Source organism: Meriones unguiculatus, chromosome 8 (assembly GCF_030254825.1).
Source record: "Meriones unguiculatus strain TT.TT164.6M chromosome 8, Bangor_MerUng_6.1, whole genome shotgun sequence".
In the NCBI taxonomy this organism is placed as follows: Eukaryota; Metazoa; Chordata; class Mammalia; order Rodentia; family Muridae; genus Meriones; species Meriones unguiculatus.
The window spans coordinates 2,989,245-3,006,427 of NC_083356.1; the positions used below are offsets into that span (position 1 = coordinate 2,989,245).

At 49.2% G+C, this 17,183-nt stretch overlaps 1 protein-coding gene across 3 annotated transcripts; it reads right to left on the bottom strand.

Annotated features, from left to right (window-relative positions):
- Positions 1-186: 186 nt before the first annotated feature.
- On the bottom strand, positions 187-15,719 carry Tmprss12 (transmembrane serine protease 12). 3 transcript variants are annotated; one of them, XM_060388615.1, is made up of 5 exons: positions 15,545-15,719; positions 14,433-14,589; positions 11,264-11,532; positions 3,895-4,037; positions 314-692 (listed from the first exon to the last, which is right to left on the bottom strand). In XM_060388615.1, the coding sequence occupies exons 1-5, from the start codon at positions 15,705-15,707 to the stop codon at positions 441-443; spliced, it is 984 nt and encodes a 327-aa protein (XP_060244598.1). In that variant the 5' UTR covers positions 15,708-15,719; the 3' UTR covers positions 314-440. The 3 variants fall into 3 exon arrangements, with proteins under 3 accessions (XP_060244597.1, XP_060244598.1, XP_021513684.1); XM_021658009.2 differs by having other exon boundaries at positions 14,394-14,589; XM_060388614.1 differs by lacking the exon at positions 3,895-4,037 and having other exon boundaries at positions 187-692; positions 14,394-14,589.
- Between the last annotated feature and the right edge of the window lie 1,464 nt (positions 15,720-17,183).

Below are 17,183 nucleotides of genomic sequence, written 5' to 3' on the forward strand. Positions count from 1 at the left end.
CTGCTCTGGCTCAGGAGGCAGTGATGGTGCTCCTCACCTCTCCTGTCTTCGGACTCTGCCTCAGCCCGGGCACAGAAACAGTGGAGACAAGCGACACGAACCGTCTGCCACCACATCCAAACTAACAAGGAGATGAAACAGAATCCAGCTCAAAATGTGTTTAATTGCTTTAACAAAACATTTCCTCAGTTAACCTATGAACCGTCTATTGGCACTTACACACAAAGTACAGTGTAAACACAATATATACAAACTCTGAAAGTATCCCAAATGCATAATTATGATTAAACAACAGAACAGTCTTTAACAAGAAAACATGTGAGCTGGTGCTAAAATTCACACCTGTGTGCCTGTCACAGTGCTGAGGTGAGCCTCGGAGGAAGCACCTTCTCGGAGCAGCAGGGCAGGGCCGGCTGACGACCCTGGGCTTCGGCGTCTCCTTATGTCACTCCTAGAAGGATGACGGCGCCGAGGGCCATGAGGATCTGGCCCAGCGCCACGTCCACGTTGAACGTGCGCTCGGTGCGGCCCTGGGACAGGTGCTGCATCAGCCACTGCTGGAAGAAGAACGGGCTGCTGTAGACGCCGGGAAACTGCCTGCGCCCGCAGCCGTGCCCGTAACTGGTGACGCCCATGACGAAGTACCGCTTGTGCTCTGGCAGGTAGCACATGAGTGGGCCTCCGCTGTCGCCCTGTCAGGAGGCCAAGACGGTGTGGTTAAGATGCGGCCACAGAGCTGACGCTTGGCTACCCACCTGCTCTGTGAGCAGCCCTCCTCGGTGTACCTCCAAGGACAGGACAGGTTTTCCTTCCACACTTCCTGGAGCTGGGGCTTCTCTGGGTCAGGACAGCTCAGGCCGCACACATTACTACGATGCCCCCAGCGTATTAACAGGGGGCTTGGGGGATCCACACCTGCAGTCTGATACCTCAGCGCATGCAGGAGGCAGGCCGGCTGCTCAGGGGTTTAGGGGCCCGGGGTGGGGGTGGCAATTCATCTGCATGGCTGTGAGCCAGAGCACTGTACGTGAGACTGTTTGCCTTTTACACCGCGGTTCTCGGGAGAAGCAGACTTTAGGAAGAATACAGAAGACCGAAAGAACTCTTCGTTAGGGCATTCCCACCGCGCCAGCACGGGGTGGGAACCGTCCTTTTCAGGCGGGAGAGCGTGCTTTAGTGCGGGTGCCCTGCACTACCTAGAGAAGAATGCGTTGTCGTCATCGGGGTGGCATGTCCTCAGTGTTGAGACTGGCTCTCTCGGGCAGTGAGGAAAGGGGACTGCCAACCGTGTCAGGGCAGCCAGCTTCTCAGTGTTTGTGAAGACCCCAGTGCTGGCCACGACTGCTGACCATGTCCTCAGAGCAAGGACCTGGGGCCGTTCTCGGAATGCCTAAGGGCTAAGGGCCATTCTGAGTGTTGGCACTTCTTTCCACTGGGCGGGCACTGGATAGTTATGAAACAATTGTTTTGATGGTGTTCTGGCAGGGAAAGCAATTCGTTTGAACCAAATGTTTCAATGTTTCACTCATAAAGATGTTGAAGGAAAAGAACACAGGAAACATAAGCTTTAGGTTGCAGGAATACAGCTGAACATAGTGGCACACGCCCGTGATCCCAGCACTTGGGAGGCAGAGGCAGGCGGATCTCTGTGAGTTCGAAGCCAGCCTGGTCTACAGAGTGAGTCCAGGACAAACAAACAAAGATGGCAGGAATAGGAGTGGACAGGGACGAGAATGCAGCGTTCTTCCGTATGATACAGCCTGGTGGGCTTGGACATAGGAGTGGGCAGAAGGAGCCACATGTGAGGGGCCGTCACGTCACGTCACTCAGCAGCACAGACACACTTAGATTTGAGAGCTCCCATGTCCAGCATGGAAAGAGAAAAAGCCGTAGGAGACAAGGCAGGAAGGACACTGGATTTCATAAAATTGGAGGCTTATGGTCCATATAATATTCTGCACAAAACCAAACAGCTGGGCATGGGGATGCGTGCCCTGAACCCCAGCCTTCAGGAGGTAGAACAAGCAGATCTCTGTCAGTTCCAGGCCAGCCTGAGTTACACAGTGAGACCCTGTCTCAAAAACCAAGTAAATAAAGAAAATAAGGAATATAGGTCAGTGTAGAACATTGCTAGCGCACACCAGGCCCTGGCGTCAAGCCCCAGGACAGAGCCATGAGCAAAGGCCAGACAAAGCAACAGCAGCAGCAGCAGCAGCAAAGCATAGCTGACAGGACAGGAAAAAACGTTTGCAAGCCGCACACCCGGGGACGTACTCAGAATCAGGGAAAGGCGCCGGTGCCTGCACTGAGCACAGAGAAAGCCCTGGCCGGACAGCAGCTTCGTCACCCGCTGCTTCCTGACGGCAGACACCTGACGGCAGGCACAGCAGACAGCCAACACCTGACCGCAGGCACAGCAGACACCAGACACCAGACACCTGATAGCAGGCACAGCAGACACAGCAGACGCAGCAGATACAGCAGACACCTCACAGCAGGCACAACAGACACCTGACCGCAGACACAGCAGACACCTGGCTCCTGCCACCGTGCCTTCCTTCTGCACAAGACTCTGTCCCCTCAGCTCTGAGCCGAATAACCCTCCATCCTCGAGTGGCTCCGGGGGTCGTGTTGAAGCCATGTGCCAAGCGGTCAGAGCTAACACCTTTTCCATCTGGGCCAAGCCCAGAAGATGAGTGTGGACTCACTCCAGAGAGGTCAAGGATGTACCGTGCTACAGGTTACTGCCGGCCTGGCTGGGGACAGGAGGGAGGAGAATGCTTTCTCTTTTCACGTGTGGTCATATGTCTGTGTGTGCACACACGTGTGTAGAGGTCAGGGGTGGAGGTCAGCTGTGTTCGTCACGTCATGGCAAACGTGTAGGTGGCAGAGGACACCCCAGCTGTCAGTGTCCCCTTCCTGGTCTGAAGCAGAGCCTCTTCCTTTACTGCCGTCCTCAAGGCTGCAGCCTCGGGGACTCCTGTCTGCTTCCCGTCTCAGGGTAGCAGTTGAGACCACAGGTGTGTACTGTGTCCTGCTATCTTCTGTGGATCTGAACTCACGCCCTCCTACGTGCAGAGCAAACCTTGACTAACCGAGCCATGCTCCAGCTCTGACACAGGATTCTCAGTGGGTAAGTTTCTCCTAGTGGTGACAAAAAAAAATCCTAAAATTGGACTCCATGGCTGCCCAATTCTAAAAACTCCACTGAGTGATACACTGTGAAGTGGGTACATTATGGTTCTGGGTGATGAGAGAGAGAGAGAGACTAGAGAGATGACTCAATGGTTAAGAGCACTGGTTATTCTTCCAGGGGACCAGGGTTCAATTCCCGGCACCCACATGATACTCAAAACAATCTGTAACTCCAGTTCCAGGGGATCTGATACCCTCTTCTGGCCTCCTCAGGCACACATGGTACACGCACGCACGCACGCATGCACGCACGCACGCACGCACACACACACAAATATTCAGGCAAGTCACCCAGACAAATAAAATAAAATTATAAGCTGGGCAGTGGTGCATGCCTTTAGTCCCTGCACTGGGGAGGCAGAGGCAGGTGGAGAGCTCTGAGTTCCAGGTCAGCCTGATCTACAGAGTGAGCTCCAGGATAGAAGGACTACACAGAGAAACTCTGTCTCGAACCACATAAAAACATCAAATTTTCAGAGGAGGAGCAAGAAGAGGACAGATTTGAGCCAGATGTTGCCTGCGTTTGACCCTAATGGGGATAAAGACCAGGTAATCAAGTCCAAAGTTTGGCTTGTTGAGGTGAGAAAAAAAAAGAGAAGAGTTTTGCACTCAGCCTGCTAATGAAGATTACCAGAGCAAACCTTTGCTCGGGCTCCTCCTGCCTTGAGGGGGCGTCTCGGGGGCAAGGCTGTGTCTTACCCGGCAGGAATCGAAGGTTCCGTTTTCATGCCCAGCACAGAACGAGGTGTTGGGGATCAGGCCTCCGTAGCTCCTGTCAGAGTTACAGACGTCCCGGGAGATGAAGTGCACCCTTGCTTCTTGTAAAATGTTTGTGCCATTGCCTGTCGGCAGCAGAACGGACATAGGCCTTAGTTACGTTCTGGTAACCGCAGGCATTTTTACAGCGATCTTAAATGACGGCGTGTGGTTCATGTGTGGGGACTCATGCACATAATTTTAGTACTCTGTAGGCTGAGGCAGGAGAATTACCATTGGCTCAAGGCTAGCCTGGGCCACAGAGTGAGACTCAGACTCAAAAAATAAAGATGGAGGCCAGTGGCGTGCAGCTCACTTGGTGGTGGAGTGCCTGCCTGGCATGCACAAAGCCCTGGTGCTCATACACATCCATGATCCCAGCACACAGGAGGGAGACGCAGGATCAGACGTTCAAGGCCATCCTCAGCCGCATAGTGCGTTTAAGGCCAGCCTGGGCTACATGACAGCTTGTCTTTAAAAAATTAAGACATCTGAAAAAGTAAATAGAATATGAGTGTTCAATCAGTTAGCAGGTTGCTTGCTACAGACAGGGATTGCATGGGTACACGGACCGCTCTCTCTATTGTTAAGTCAAGGTCTGTTTTCCCAAGGCCCCTGGCTCATCTCTACTCAACTACGTCCTGTCTGTGGCTGCCCCTTGAGGCCTTTCGTTACATAAATAGAACTGTAGACTACACATCAGTTTCTGCCCCGCCTATTTCACTTAGGATAATGGTAACGTTACTAAAAAATAAACAAGTAGGTTGGAGAGATGGCTCAGGGGTTAGGAGCTCTTACTGCTCTTCCAGAGGACCTGAGTTTGACTCCCACACTCCCGGCAGGTGAATCCCAACCTCTTCTACTCCAGCTCCAGGGGACGTGACACTCTCTCTTCGTCTCCAGGGGCACTTGTACACACATGCACACACCCACTACAGACACACATATATACATAATTAAAAATAATAAAATCAATGAATGCTGGGTACAGTGGCACATACTGTAATCCCAGTACTCGGGAGGCAGAGGCAGGCAGACCTTTGTAAGTTTAAAACCAGCCTGTCTGCACAGGAAGTTCCAGAACAGCCAGGGCTATAGAGAGAGAGACCTTGTCTCAAAACAACAATAAAATAAGAATAATAAAAAGCTGGGCATGGTGGTGCATGCCTTTCAAAAAAGAAGTACAGAAATGCTGGGCATAGTGGCACATAATTTTAATCCTAGCACGTGGGAGGCAGATCTCAGAGTTCAAGACCAGCCTGCTCTACAGAGAAAGTTCCAGCGCTACATTGTGAGACCCTGTCTCAGAGCTAAAATACAATCAATGGCTATACTTGCTTGGCTCACTCAGTCCTGAGATGTTGGGCGCCTGTGGTTTCTCCCATCTTCTTGCTATTCTAGAATAGAGCTTCTATAAACATTTGCAGAAAGGCTCTTGTGCGGATATGCACATCCATCTCTTTGGCTCACTTTTCGAGGAACTCCCAAACTGTTTTCCAAAGCAGCCTTCCCATTGTACAGTCCCAGGAGCAGTGCAGGAGGGCTCCGACTCCTTCAGCTCCTCCTCCGTGCTATGTCTAACAGTCTCGCTAGCGCAGCCCATGTGTGTGGCACTGGATTAACTGCTATTTACACGTTCATTTTTCGTGATGCTGGGGAGTGAGCCCAGGGCCTCACTCATGCTGGGACATGCTCTCTCACAGAGGTACATCCCCAGGCCCTGGCATTTACAATTGCCTTCTCTAATTTCTGCTAGTATAGAAACAAAACAGATTTGTATAGATTGGTGCTCTGCCTGGCCATTTTGCTAAACTCTGCTCATCCCAGCTCTCCCACGTCCTTGCCAAGTCTTGATACTGTCCACTTTTACTGTCCACTTTTGAGTTATGACTATTTTAGTCACCCTGTGGTGACTTCTCATTGAGCTATCAGTGACATCTTTTCACCCAGTGTTAGCCATCTACATGCCTACCTTGGTGAGAGAGCTTTTCAAATCGTCAGCACAGTCACAGCTCAGTCAGCACTGACCTACACAAGCTCTTCACAGCTCTCACAGCATTTCTCTATCAAACTTCTCTCTTTGATATGTCTTTTGAAAAGCATTTATTTTAAGGTCATATTTCATGAGTACAAGTATTTTGCCAGCATGCGTGTATGTATGTATGTATGTATACCACGTATGTGCCTGTGGAGGTCAGAAGGAAGCAACGGATTCCCTGGAACTAAAGTTAGAGATGGTTGTGAGGCACTGTGAGCTCTGGGAGTGGAACCAGGTCCTCTGCAGAACAAGTGCTCTTAACCCGAGCCACCTAAGAGCACACGTTTTAAAATTTGACAAACTGATATATCACATTTATGCTAAAAACAAACAAACAAGCAAAAGACAGAGTATAAACAAAGGCAGCGCACACACCCCTCAGGGCACAGTGGCCAGACTGGGACACTGGGCGTCCTCCACCTTACACCTTTAAGATGCACATGGCACGGGGGTTACAGGCATCTGGCTGGCGAGAGAGAGGTGGGTGGGTGCGATCAAGCCATTTGATCGGAGCTGGGGGAGGGGCTGAGGACATCCCCTGTGGTGTCGCTCCCCTGGGCTTTGTCCTTGCTGAAAACCAGGTCAGGTCTTTCACATGGTGCTAGGGATTTGCACTCAGGTCTGCATGCTTGCAAGTGCTCTTACCCCTAACCCACCTTCACAGCCAACATTTGTTTTTTCCTAAGTGTTCTCCCCACCCCCATTTATTTATTTATTTGTTAGGTATACAGTGTTCTGCCTGCACGTCGGAAGAGGGCACCAGATCTCATTATAGATGGTTGAGAGCCACCATGTGGGTGCTGGGAATTGAACCCAGGTCCTCTGGAAGAGCAGCCAGTGCTCTTAACCTCTGAGCCGTCTCTCCAGCCCCCCAAGTGTTCTTTTACATTCCACTACCTCCCCCTTTTTAAGACAAGAACTCACATGGCTGAGGCTGGCCCCAAGCTATGTAGCCAAGGCTGGCCGTGGACTCTGATCTTCCCGTCTTTGCCTCCCGAGTGCTGGGATGACAGGCGTGGGGTGTCTTCTCACCCGTCAGCCTCCTCTGCAAACACGCTCCCTCTCTTCTGCCGACAGGCCCCAGTTCTTCAGCTGTGCTCGCCCAAGGAGTTCCAAATGAAGCAGTCACGCTTACTCGGCTGTCTTTGAACATTCCCAGTCATTTAATCACCTATTAAATTCTAATTGTTGTTTTTTCATTCCTTCAAAGAACTAAAATGTTTCCTTGGAAGTCTACGTCTAAGTGTTAATGCTGCCTGGAGTCCCGGAGGTCCAGCGTATTATTGCCGTCTCTGTGGTTCTGTTGGGACCGGCGTCTGGTGCCCTTTTCATCCCTGCGCCCTCCCTCCTGCAGCCCTGTGAACGGGGCTGAAGGGCTGTGCGAGCCAGGCAAGCTCCCGCACTCCTCCACAGCCCCTGCGCCTTTTCTTTGTATTTTGGGGGGATAAGACTTAGAAATGATTTAATTAATATAAAATGTTTGTTGATTATTCTGTGTGCTGGTGTGTGTCACAACACACGTGTCGGGGTCAGAGGGCATCATGCTGTTTAAATTCTCAGCTGGAGTCTACATTTTAGTAGACCTACTATGATTCAGATTGCAGATCCAAGAAAGTGGTATTCATCATTACAATTAAAAAAAAATCCACTTCCTCAACCCACTGGCAGGTTTTCAGTAGGGGAAGGTCAGTAGGCATATGAGCTTTCTGGACAGTGACCCGGTCTTTTGCAAGGTCTATATCATTATGCAAGCCCCAGAACTGCGTCCAGCCTCTGACAACCCTTCTTTCTGTGCTGCTGCATCTCTCAAAAATCTGGCACGGTGTTTACCCACTATGATTGAGCAATCATCTACAGGATCTTTATGAGGACACACTGCTGTTCAGATGAATCAACTCCTGATTATGGAATACTTGCTTTGATTCAAACAACTTTAGAAGTTAAAAAGTTAAATAGTTGGGGGCTGGGAGATGGCTCAGTGATTAAGAGCACTGACTGCTCTTCCAGAGGACGCAGATTCAATTCCTAGCCACCCATATGGCAGTTCATCATTGTCTGTAATTCCAGTTCCAGGGGACCCAACATTCTCACCCAGACATATGTGCAGGCAAAACACCAATGCATGGAAAGTAAAAATAATAAATTATGTAAAAAAGTTAAATAGTTGATAGGAAGTTTACAGTTGCAATAGATACTTTTGTGAGCTACAGATGCCTCACCAGGAGACAGGCTGGAGACATATTTGTGGCTTTGGATCAGCCTTCACTCTGGAGATGGCACCACGAATGCTGGTATACACCAGATATATCGGCAAGTTGATTTGAACTTCCCACGAGTCCAGAATATGATGGGGTTACCAAGTAATGTCTGAATTAAGTACAAACCTTAACTTCAAAAAATACAAACTGTTGCATTGTAATTTCTTATCATCTTATGGCATAAAATATTGTCATTCTAAATTCACTTCATACCTTGGAATGAAAGACAGATAAACCCCTCCTCCTGAACTCACTATAAACTACGAGACAGCTGGAAAAATGTGTGACCAGATCAGTCCTAATTGAGAAGACATATCTCTTCTGTGACCTCTTGACCCCTTAACCTTGTCAACCTCTGTGATTCTGAATTCACTATAACTTATATAATGGATACATAGATAAGAAATGTTTGGTTTTAATGAAAAAACATGCGACCTATTATCTTGTTGTATTTTCATATTCATCTGTTTTTGTGATTCAGTGCCTTTTTGACAATGAGGGAATTCTTTTTGTGATGTAGAGAGCCATGTCTCAGAAGTATAAAAACTATAACCAGACAATAAACATTGTTGAAGTCAACTGTAATTCACTTCATCCATGCATTGTAAATATGTGTATAGATATGTGTTTGCATGTAAATGTGTTTCTCTGTTTTCTGTAGATATGTACATGGATGTATGTCAATTGTATGCATGTAAGGATCTCCTTTTGCATCACCCATTGAATATGTATAGGAATATGTACAGGTCTATTGTCTAATCATTTGTCTCTGTGTACATATGAGCTGATACTATGGAAACAGCCATAGCAACTGGTCAGGAAAGGGGTTTCTCTGAGGGCAGCCTCAACTTTGCAGTTCCTGCATGGAAGAAAGGTGAAATCAACATCTTCTGCCCTTTGGAAGCTTCAAGAAACTTGCTGGTTGGAATTTCTTGTCTCGTCCATCTTTTGAATGAATGTGTGCGTGAGCCTTCCTTCTCGTCTCTCCTCTTCTCTTTGGTCCACAAAGGGTTAATGTCCTCAAGCCTTTACCTATGGTCTGAGCCTGGCTTCCAAGCCCCCAGCAATCAGCTCAGAGAGAGGACGGGGTACCTGGATCTCCACTCAGCCCCCAGATGGCTGGAGGTCTCTGTCTCTACCTTCCTCAGCTCCCTCCCCTGGACCCCTCAAACCTGGACTATGTTTCCTAACTAGTTCAGGCTCAGAATACAAATAATGCCGTGGTTGTAAGTGCGCCATTTCCGAACAGTGTTGTGGCTGATCGTAGCCATAGCGTGCTGCACATCCACAGAGGCGGAGTTCCGGTGCGCTTTACACAGTCCCCTGCAATGACTGCATGTGTGTAACTAAAACACAACATCAAAGTGGCCCCTGCCTGTGTGCACAGTGCCTGTGCTTACATATGGAGGTCAGAGGACAACTTTCTGGAGTCCATTTTCTCCTTCACCAAGTGGGTCCCTGGGATCAAATTCAGATCATCAGACTTGAGGGCAGGCACCATCCCACTGAGCCACCTGCTGAGCCCACAAATAAAACTTGAATGGCCTCTATGAGTATTTTATTGTAGGTGTTCGTCTTCCTCCATTTCTCTCATTTTGTTTTGTTTTTAAGACGGGGCTGGGTCTGCTGCTGAATATTGTGACTCAAACTGCACACTCACACTCAGAGGCTGGGCTTGGGGGGCTGAGCACTGGGCAGCCTGGGCTTCCCAGCGAGACCCTGTCACAGGAAAGATGCCATGCCTTCCCTGGCCCTGCGCATCTACAGCTGCTGCTTCTGGTGAACCGAGCCTCTTCTTATTACACAGGTTCCTGGTCATTTTGCTTCATGTGGCCTACCTCATGATACAATGTAGCCAGTCCTGCTTGCTTTTCCACTCCCGATTGCTTTTTCTTATTTTACATGTGTGTGTGTGCCTGTATGCCTGTCTGTGCAGCACATGCACTCAGCCCACCTAGGCCAGAGAGGGCAATCAGGTTCCTCAGGAATTGGAATTACAGACAGTTGTGAGCAGACAGTGCTCTTAACTACTAGGCCATCTCTCTAGGCCCCAGATTTTTTTTAAGTTAGTGTTGTCCTATATATTTCCTGTTGTCTCTCCCAAGGCCATACAGTCTCCAAGTCTGTACTATTCATTACAGAGTTTCTCTGAGGGTTAAATTCTCTCCTGAAACATGCTGGGCTACGGTGTACCAACCAGCCCACAGGGACCGCTAAAGGGGGCATGCACAGGCCAAGGTGTGGGTATAAGGATGCGTTCAAGCCTCCTGTCATGGCTGAGGCGTGCTGTGCTGTGGCAACTCCACGCGCTATGTAGGTCATAGCTCCAGCTTCATGGCTGTCTCTCTTTGCTCGGTTCCCTGAGGTCCATAAAACCACTCGGGGCAGTACACCTTGTTTGGTTTGGCAAACACTCTCAAGATTAGTTACCTATGTGCTCCAGCTCCCTGCCCAAATGCCTATCCTTGCTCTCCCCTTTTTCCTTGAGCTTCACTGTTATTGAGGAGTAAGGGTTGGACACGCCACAGTACAGGTGTGGAGGTCAGAGGACAACGTTATGGAGTCAGTTCTCTCCTTCAACTCCGCTCAACGTTCTCTCATCAGCTAAGTCCTGGGCTGTGGAAACACCACGTTGTCATCTCACGTCTGATACTGCTTCAAATATTTTGGTGTTTACACCCAGGGTTCCTATCTACTTCTGCTTATACAAAAAAGTTTCTCCAATAAGGAAGAAAATACAAAGTGAAAATGTTCTTCTTTTAAAGTTAAGTTAGGTTTTCAGCTGTTAGATGGGCAAAAAGGTAAAAAGTAAAGAAACAAACATATAAAACAGGGTAAGATTAAAACTTAGGGGTAGAGTGCTTGCTGGAATGCACAGAGCACTGGGTTTGACCCCTAGCACAGCAACTGACCCGCCAATAGCTTTACCTACACAAGGACCCTTACACGTAGACGGATCCCTCCCTCTGCCAACAGTCAAGAAGGTGTGTAACGGTGGAATTTGGACGATAATTACCTTCTTCTTTGGTTCTTCCCCAGCCACTTATAAAACACGTTGTGTTTTGGTCCAGTTTTTGGAAAACACCAAAAGGTAGACAAATAGGCTGAATATAGTCATTATACCTCACGGCTCTCTTCAAACGGAACAGCGCGATGTCATTTACGAAAGTTTCCAGGACAAACTGCGGCTGGACGACGATGTCCGCCACCCGGACACTCCTGGTGTAGGAGCGGCTCCGGGTGAGGTCATTGGTCCCCATCACAGCTCTCCACTTCTGAGGGTCACTGAAAGCAAGCCAGAACTCGCGTCACACACAGGTTCACTTAAACAACTGCACACTAGATCCTGGGTTTCTTACAGTGAGCTGACAGCAAAGATGTAAGAGTATTTCCATGTGACATGCACCAGAGGGAGAATGATGAGTGGGACAGGAAATCCAAAACCGGCTCCAGGACAGGAGCACTTCATGGCTGACTGGGACAGTGTGTTCTAGAGAATGGAGGACCGAAGCACTCAACACATGGTTTTGTGACAACGAGCTGTTTGGAAAGAAAAGAAAACGAAGTCCCTGATGATAATAATACAAATCGCCAGAGTAAACCCCAAACGGGTTAAGAACTTTTAAATAAAGTTTTAAATAAAGAGGGGCTGTCTTTAAAATAGGCAACATTAAAGCTGGGTGTGGTGACTCACACCTTTAATCCCAGAACTCAGGGAGGCAGAGTCAGGTGGATCACTATGAGTTTGAGACCAGCCTGGTCTACAAAGTGAGTCCAGGACACCCAGGACTACACAGAGAAACCCTGTCTTGAAAAACAAAAACAAAACAAAAAATATATATAGGCAAAGTTGTTGCAGGGTATTTGATCTCATTGTGAAGCCTGAGATTGTGAACTGAAAAAGCCTGCTTGGCGTAGTTCAGCCCATGAGCTTTCTGAACACAGGATTTAGTAAAGTCAACCCTAGGTCAAGAAGCAGAGCAAGACACCAGCTGATAGGGCTTAAAGAGGAGGAGGAGCTTTGAGAGAAGAGTGTTTAAGACAGCATGGAGAAAAAAAGAGCTTTTTGAATTTTAGCTTTTCTTTCTTTCCCCCTGGGCTGTCCAGTGAGCTAGCAAGCTTTTGGCTTTTTGGCTTTGGGGCTTTGAGCTTTGAGCTTCTGGATTTTGGCTTTTTCCTCTGGGATGTGAGCTGAGTAGGAAGGTTAGCTGGGTGCTTTCTCTGCCTCTCTGAGCTAGCAGGTTTTTACCCCAGCATCTGGCTCCTGGGTCTTCATTGGTAAAATCGAACGAATTGCGATTTTTTTTTTTTATAGATATAACAACATGAAGTGATAGACGTGGGACTTCAGCTTACAAGCTGAGCTCTACAGAGTACCAGGTTAGCACTCATAAGTAAGGCGTGGTGGGAGGGGCAAGAAGGGTTAGACCAGTGTATATACATGTATGAAAATGTCACAGTGCAGTTCTGCATACATGCTAATTAAAGTCATGAAAGGATGAGGTGTAGGTTTAAAGTTTGAAGCTGTATAATAAGACAAGGGAAAAGAGTTCCTCCACTTTTGTAATTTTTGAAGATAGTTTTACTTTTATTTTATGTTTTATTGGTGTTTTGCCTGTATGCATGTCTGTGCACAATTCGTGTGCCTGATGCCCAAGAATGCCAGAGACGGAATCGGATTTCCTAAACTGGAGTCACGGGCAGTCGTGAGCCACCATATGGATGCTGGGAATCAAAACCAGGTCCTCTGGAAGAACCGGCAGAGCTTTCAACCACAGAGCTTTCAACGCACCTCTCCAGCCCCTAGTTTTTAGAAATATACTAGAACAAAATATCTGGATCTTAGCACTAGGATTTTGAAAACTTAAGCCAAAAAGAAAACAATGAGACAGGAGTTGCTTACTTATTTTTATGAGTTTACCTCACTGCTGGGATAAACTCCAATCAGTGCCATGTAGTGGGAAGGGTTTACTCTGTTCGGGGTCCTAGCTGTACTCTGTGATGGCAGGGAAGCGTGGCAGCAGGGGCTGCAGGTGGCTAACCACAGAGGGGGCAGGGCATGAATGCCAGCGCTTAGCTCCTGCTCTTCTTATTCCATATTAGATGGGAGTGTGTCCTCCCTCAGTCAGGGTGGGTCCACCCAGTTAACCTAGTCCAGACACACCCTCACGGGAGTGCCCAGAGGGTCAGATTACCCCTAATTACAAAGAACACGAGTAAAGAAAGGAGTGCAAAGAAAACTCAGTACCAAAGGCCATTTCTGCCGGGGGGGGGGGGGGGGGGGGGGAGCCGGCATCCAGGAAAAGCCCTGAGGTTCTGCTCAAGGCGGACACCAACACCCCAAAGTAAAGAGACACTTTAAGAGCAGTTTATCAGTGTGTGGTGGCACACGCCTTTGGTCCCAGGGCTCAGGGGGCAGAGGGAGGAGAGGCAGGTGTATCTCTGTGCTTCTGAGGCCAGTGTGGTCTACAGAGCAAGTTCCAGATCATTGCCCATACCATAGCCTCACTAGTGTGAAAACTGAGGAGTGCTGCCTCGGGCATGGAGACAGCCTTGGAAATTATGTTTTCGTCACAGAAATCATAAGAAAATGTGACTTGATGCAAACAAGGCCCAAAAAAAGAAAGATTAACTTTGGTCTGTCTTGCTCTTATGCAACCCATGAACAAAGTGTTTTTACACACACACACAAACATAATTAGATGTATGGTTTGCCAGGATCACAGTAACAGTGATTTAATTGTGTATTTTCCACTTATGGACGTACAGTTATGTAACAGGCTGTTAGCCTGCAAACCCTATAAAACACCCACAGAAAAAGTTGCTAACGTTTCATGTAAAGAATTCATTTCAAAGCTGGGTGTGGGGGCGCACACCTTTGATTCCAGCACTCAGGTGGCAGAGATAGGTGGATTCTGTGACTTGAAGGCCAACTTGGTCTACAAAGTGAGTCCAGGACAGCCAGGGCTACACAGAGAAACCCTGTCTCGAAAAAACATTTTCTTCCATTTGAACAAATGCAGTGAAACATATATAAGGAGTTATTTGTAACTACTTATAAACCTGACGCTTAACTAAAGCCAGTTGAGAGTCTGCCATTCCAAACTGTCCCCAGAGAAGAACACCGCTGCACCGTGGATACACACCTGGCCTCTTTCGTGCAGTGGGCAGCTGTGAGGACCCACCTGTCTCTCACTAGCGCACCACCACACACGTGTGCAAGCAAGTCGCCGTCCTGGATCTGCAGGCTAACCTGCCACGGCCATCTGCCAACGTCAGCTCGCGTGCCTCCTACAATCCGAGACCCTTCCAGTGCACCCCGAAGAGGTGCTATTCCACAATCTAAAAACAAAGCAACACGTTATTTGGAATAAACACCCATGTTTTGTGTTCCTTTCTAACCTGAATATATTAACGTAATCCTTTAAGTTCCTGGACAGACACACCAAACAGGAAGCAAGCCGAAATTTCAAATGGCAAAGGAATTAAGACAAATACTTGACTACTTGGGAGGACACAAAATCAACATAATTTATTAATAACTCTATTGCCCAAGAATATAAAAATGAGCTTCACTGGCCAAGTCCCATGTTCTTTCATTTGTGAAGCAGTGATTGAGCGCCTCAGACCCAGACAGTATTGTTTGGTTCTTTTGGTTGGATTATTTGCTCGTTTAGGTTTTTGAGACAAGAGTTTCTCTGTGTAGCCCTGGCTGTCCAGAGACCAGGCTGGCTTTGAGCGCAGATTGCCTGCCTCTGTCTGCTGGGATCAAGGGCATGTGCCATCACCACCCAGTGGTAGTAAACATTTGTAATCCCAGCATTCAAGATGGTCAGGCAGGAGTACCCTGAGTTCCAGGCCAGCCTGGACTACACAGTGAGACCTTGTCTCAGAAGTGTGGTGTGGTATGTGTGTGCATGTGTGTGGAAGCATAAAGCCTCACACTTTGTGGCTTGGGATCTAGCTGAGTGCTAAGGGTGTGTAAGCAGCATGTATATGAACATGCTCCTGGCTCGATCTGTGGCACAGAGCACACAAAAGCTGCGGCTGAAGAGCGACAGGCATTCTTGCCATTTCACCTGCTGAACAATGGCTCTCAACTGCGTTCTGAAAAGGTCACCTAGCAGCTCTGGCAACCGTGAGCTCTAATAAGTTTGACTCTAGAGCGTTCTGAGGTATCACTGCCGTGGCTACCAAGGCTCTGGGAGCTTCTGGGCTCGGCGTCTTTGGAGTGAGGCGGTGAGGACGGCGGGCAAGCTCCCCACTGGGCAGAGGCTGCGCATGACCAAGATACTGCCCTTCGGGAAGAGCGCTTCCTCTTCCGGGGCGCTGGTCGCCGGCCCTTGCGTGCTGGCCTGTCCCTGCGCCGGGCTGGGGTCGTCCCCGAGGGACAGAGAGTGCAGCGAGTACACGAGGGCGCCCAGGCACAGCAGCGCGGCGCTCAGCGCCCACGACGCCATGGCGCCCGCAGGCCATGCAGGCCTCAAGATGGCGGCGGGCAGGGCCGCGCGGTGCCTGCCGGTCCTTCGCCCCGCCCCGCCCCGCCCCGCCCCGCCCCTCGGGACTTCCGGACTCTGCGGGCCCCAGGGCCGGGGAGGCCTCGGGAGGAAGGCGGCTGCGCGCCGTGGGCGTGCGCTGAGGACGGAGCGGGAAAGCCCGGTGTGCGTGCAGGCTAGGAAGATAGGGGACAGCGAAGGGAAGGTGCGGTGGCTGCTGTGCCCCCTGCCTCACAAGCGTGCGCACTAGGCCTGCAAGCAGGGAGCCCGCCCCAGAAGACGGCCTCTCCCGGCCGCGGGCACCGGGACACGCCCACGGCTGCCCACAATAATAAGTAAAAAAACTGCCGTGGTGGCGCACGCCTGTAATCCCAGCACTCGGGGAAGCAGAGGCAGGTGGATTTCTGAGTTCGAGGCCAGCCTGGTCTATAGAGTGAGTTCCAGGACAGCCTGGGGCTACACAGAGAAACCCTGTCCCGAAAAACTGAAAAAAGAAAAAAAATCCTCACGGGCTCGATGCTGCTGCTGCTGCTTCTCTTCTTTTTCTTCTTCTTGTTTCTGTTTGTTTTGAAGACAGGGTTTCTCTGTGTAGCCCTGGCTGTCTTGGAATTTACTCTGTAGACCAGGCTGGCCTCGAACTCATATCTTATGCCTCTGCCTCTGGAGTGCTGGGATTAAAGGTGTGTGCCAGCTGTGCTTGGCTCTTGAATCTGGTGCTTTTCCATTTCTCTGCCTACTATTTTGACCCTTAATAGAGGGTCCCATAGATAGGGCCATCAGATCCTGGATTTTTAGACTCCAGATTATAGTTTTAATCTGTTTATTTTGTTGCCTGCAGGCAGGCAAGTCCTCAGGTCGACCAGGCTGTCCTGGAATTCCCTAGGTTGCCAAAGGCAAGCTGCCACATCCAGCCAGCAAACCTTTCTTTACCAAGGGCTTGCTATCTGGTATTGTGTTGTAGCAACACAGGGGATTAATGCTAGTGCTGTCACGATTAAAGTTGTAAAAGATTGTGACTTCCATCTTGGGCATTCTCCAGAGCTGTTGCTCTCACGTAAGCTGGCTTCCATGACATGAGCTGCCCTGTGGCCTTTTGGAGAGGCCTCTAAAACGCCAGGGGACACTGGGTAAGCAGGGTTAGAAGCAGAACAGCAGATGTGACTGACATCTGGGTATTTTGGGTTGGTCTGATGCTAAATACTGGCCCTCAAGATCTGGTTACTGTCTGGATATACCTATCCTTGTTTTGTAAACCTGCCTAAGACGGTATACCCGATTGGTTGATTAAAGGCCTATACCTGGGCAGGGCAGAATGAGGCAGGCTTGGCTAAGGTTCCCTGGCCTTAGAGGACAGGAGAATCACCGGAAACCGACAGGAAAAGAGAAGGGAGGAAGGACTCCAAGAATGGCATTAAAAGGCCCAGATGAAGAATATAAGCA

Coding starts and splice junctions, on each gene's coding strand:
- Tmprss12 (XM_021658009.2), bottom strand. CDS start 15,707: ATGGCGTCGTGGGCGCTGAGCGCCGCGCTGCTGTGCCTGGGCGCCCTC. Junction 14,590..15,544: donor GGAAGCGCTCTTCCCGAAGG/GCAGTATCTTGG, acceptor CTTTGTTTTTAG/ATTGTGGAATAGCACCTCTT. Junction 693..3,894: donor GAACCTTCGATTCCTGCCGG/GTAAGACACAGC, acceptor GCCTCCTGACAG/GGCGACAGCGGAGGCCCACT.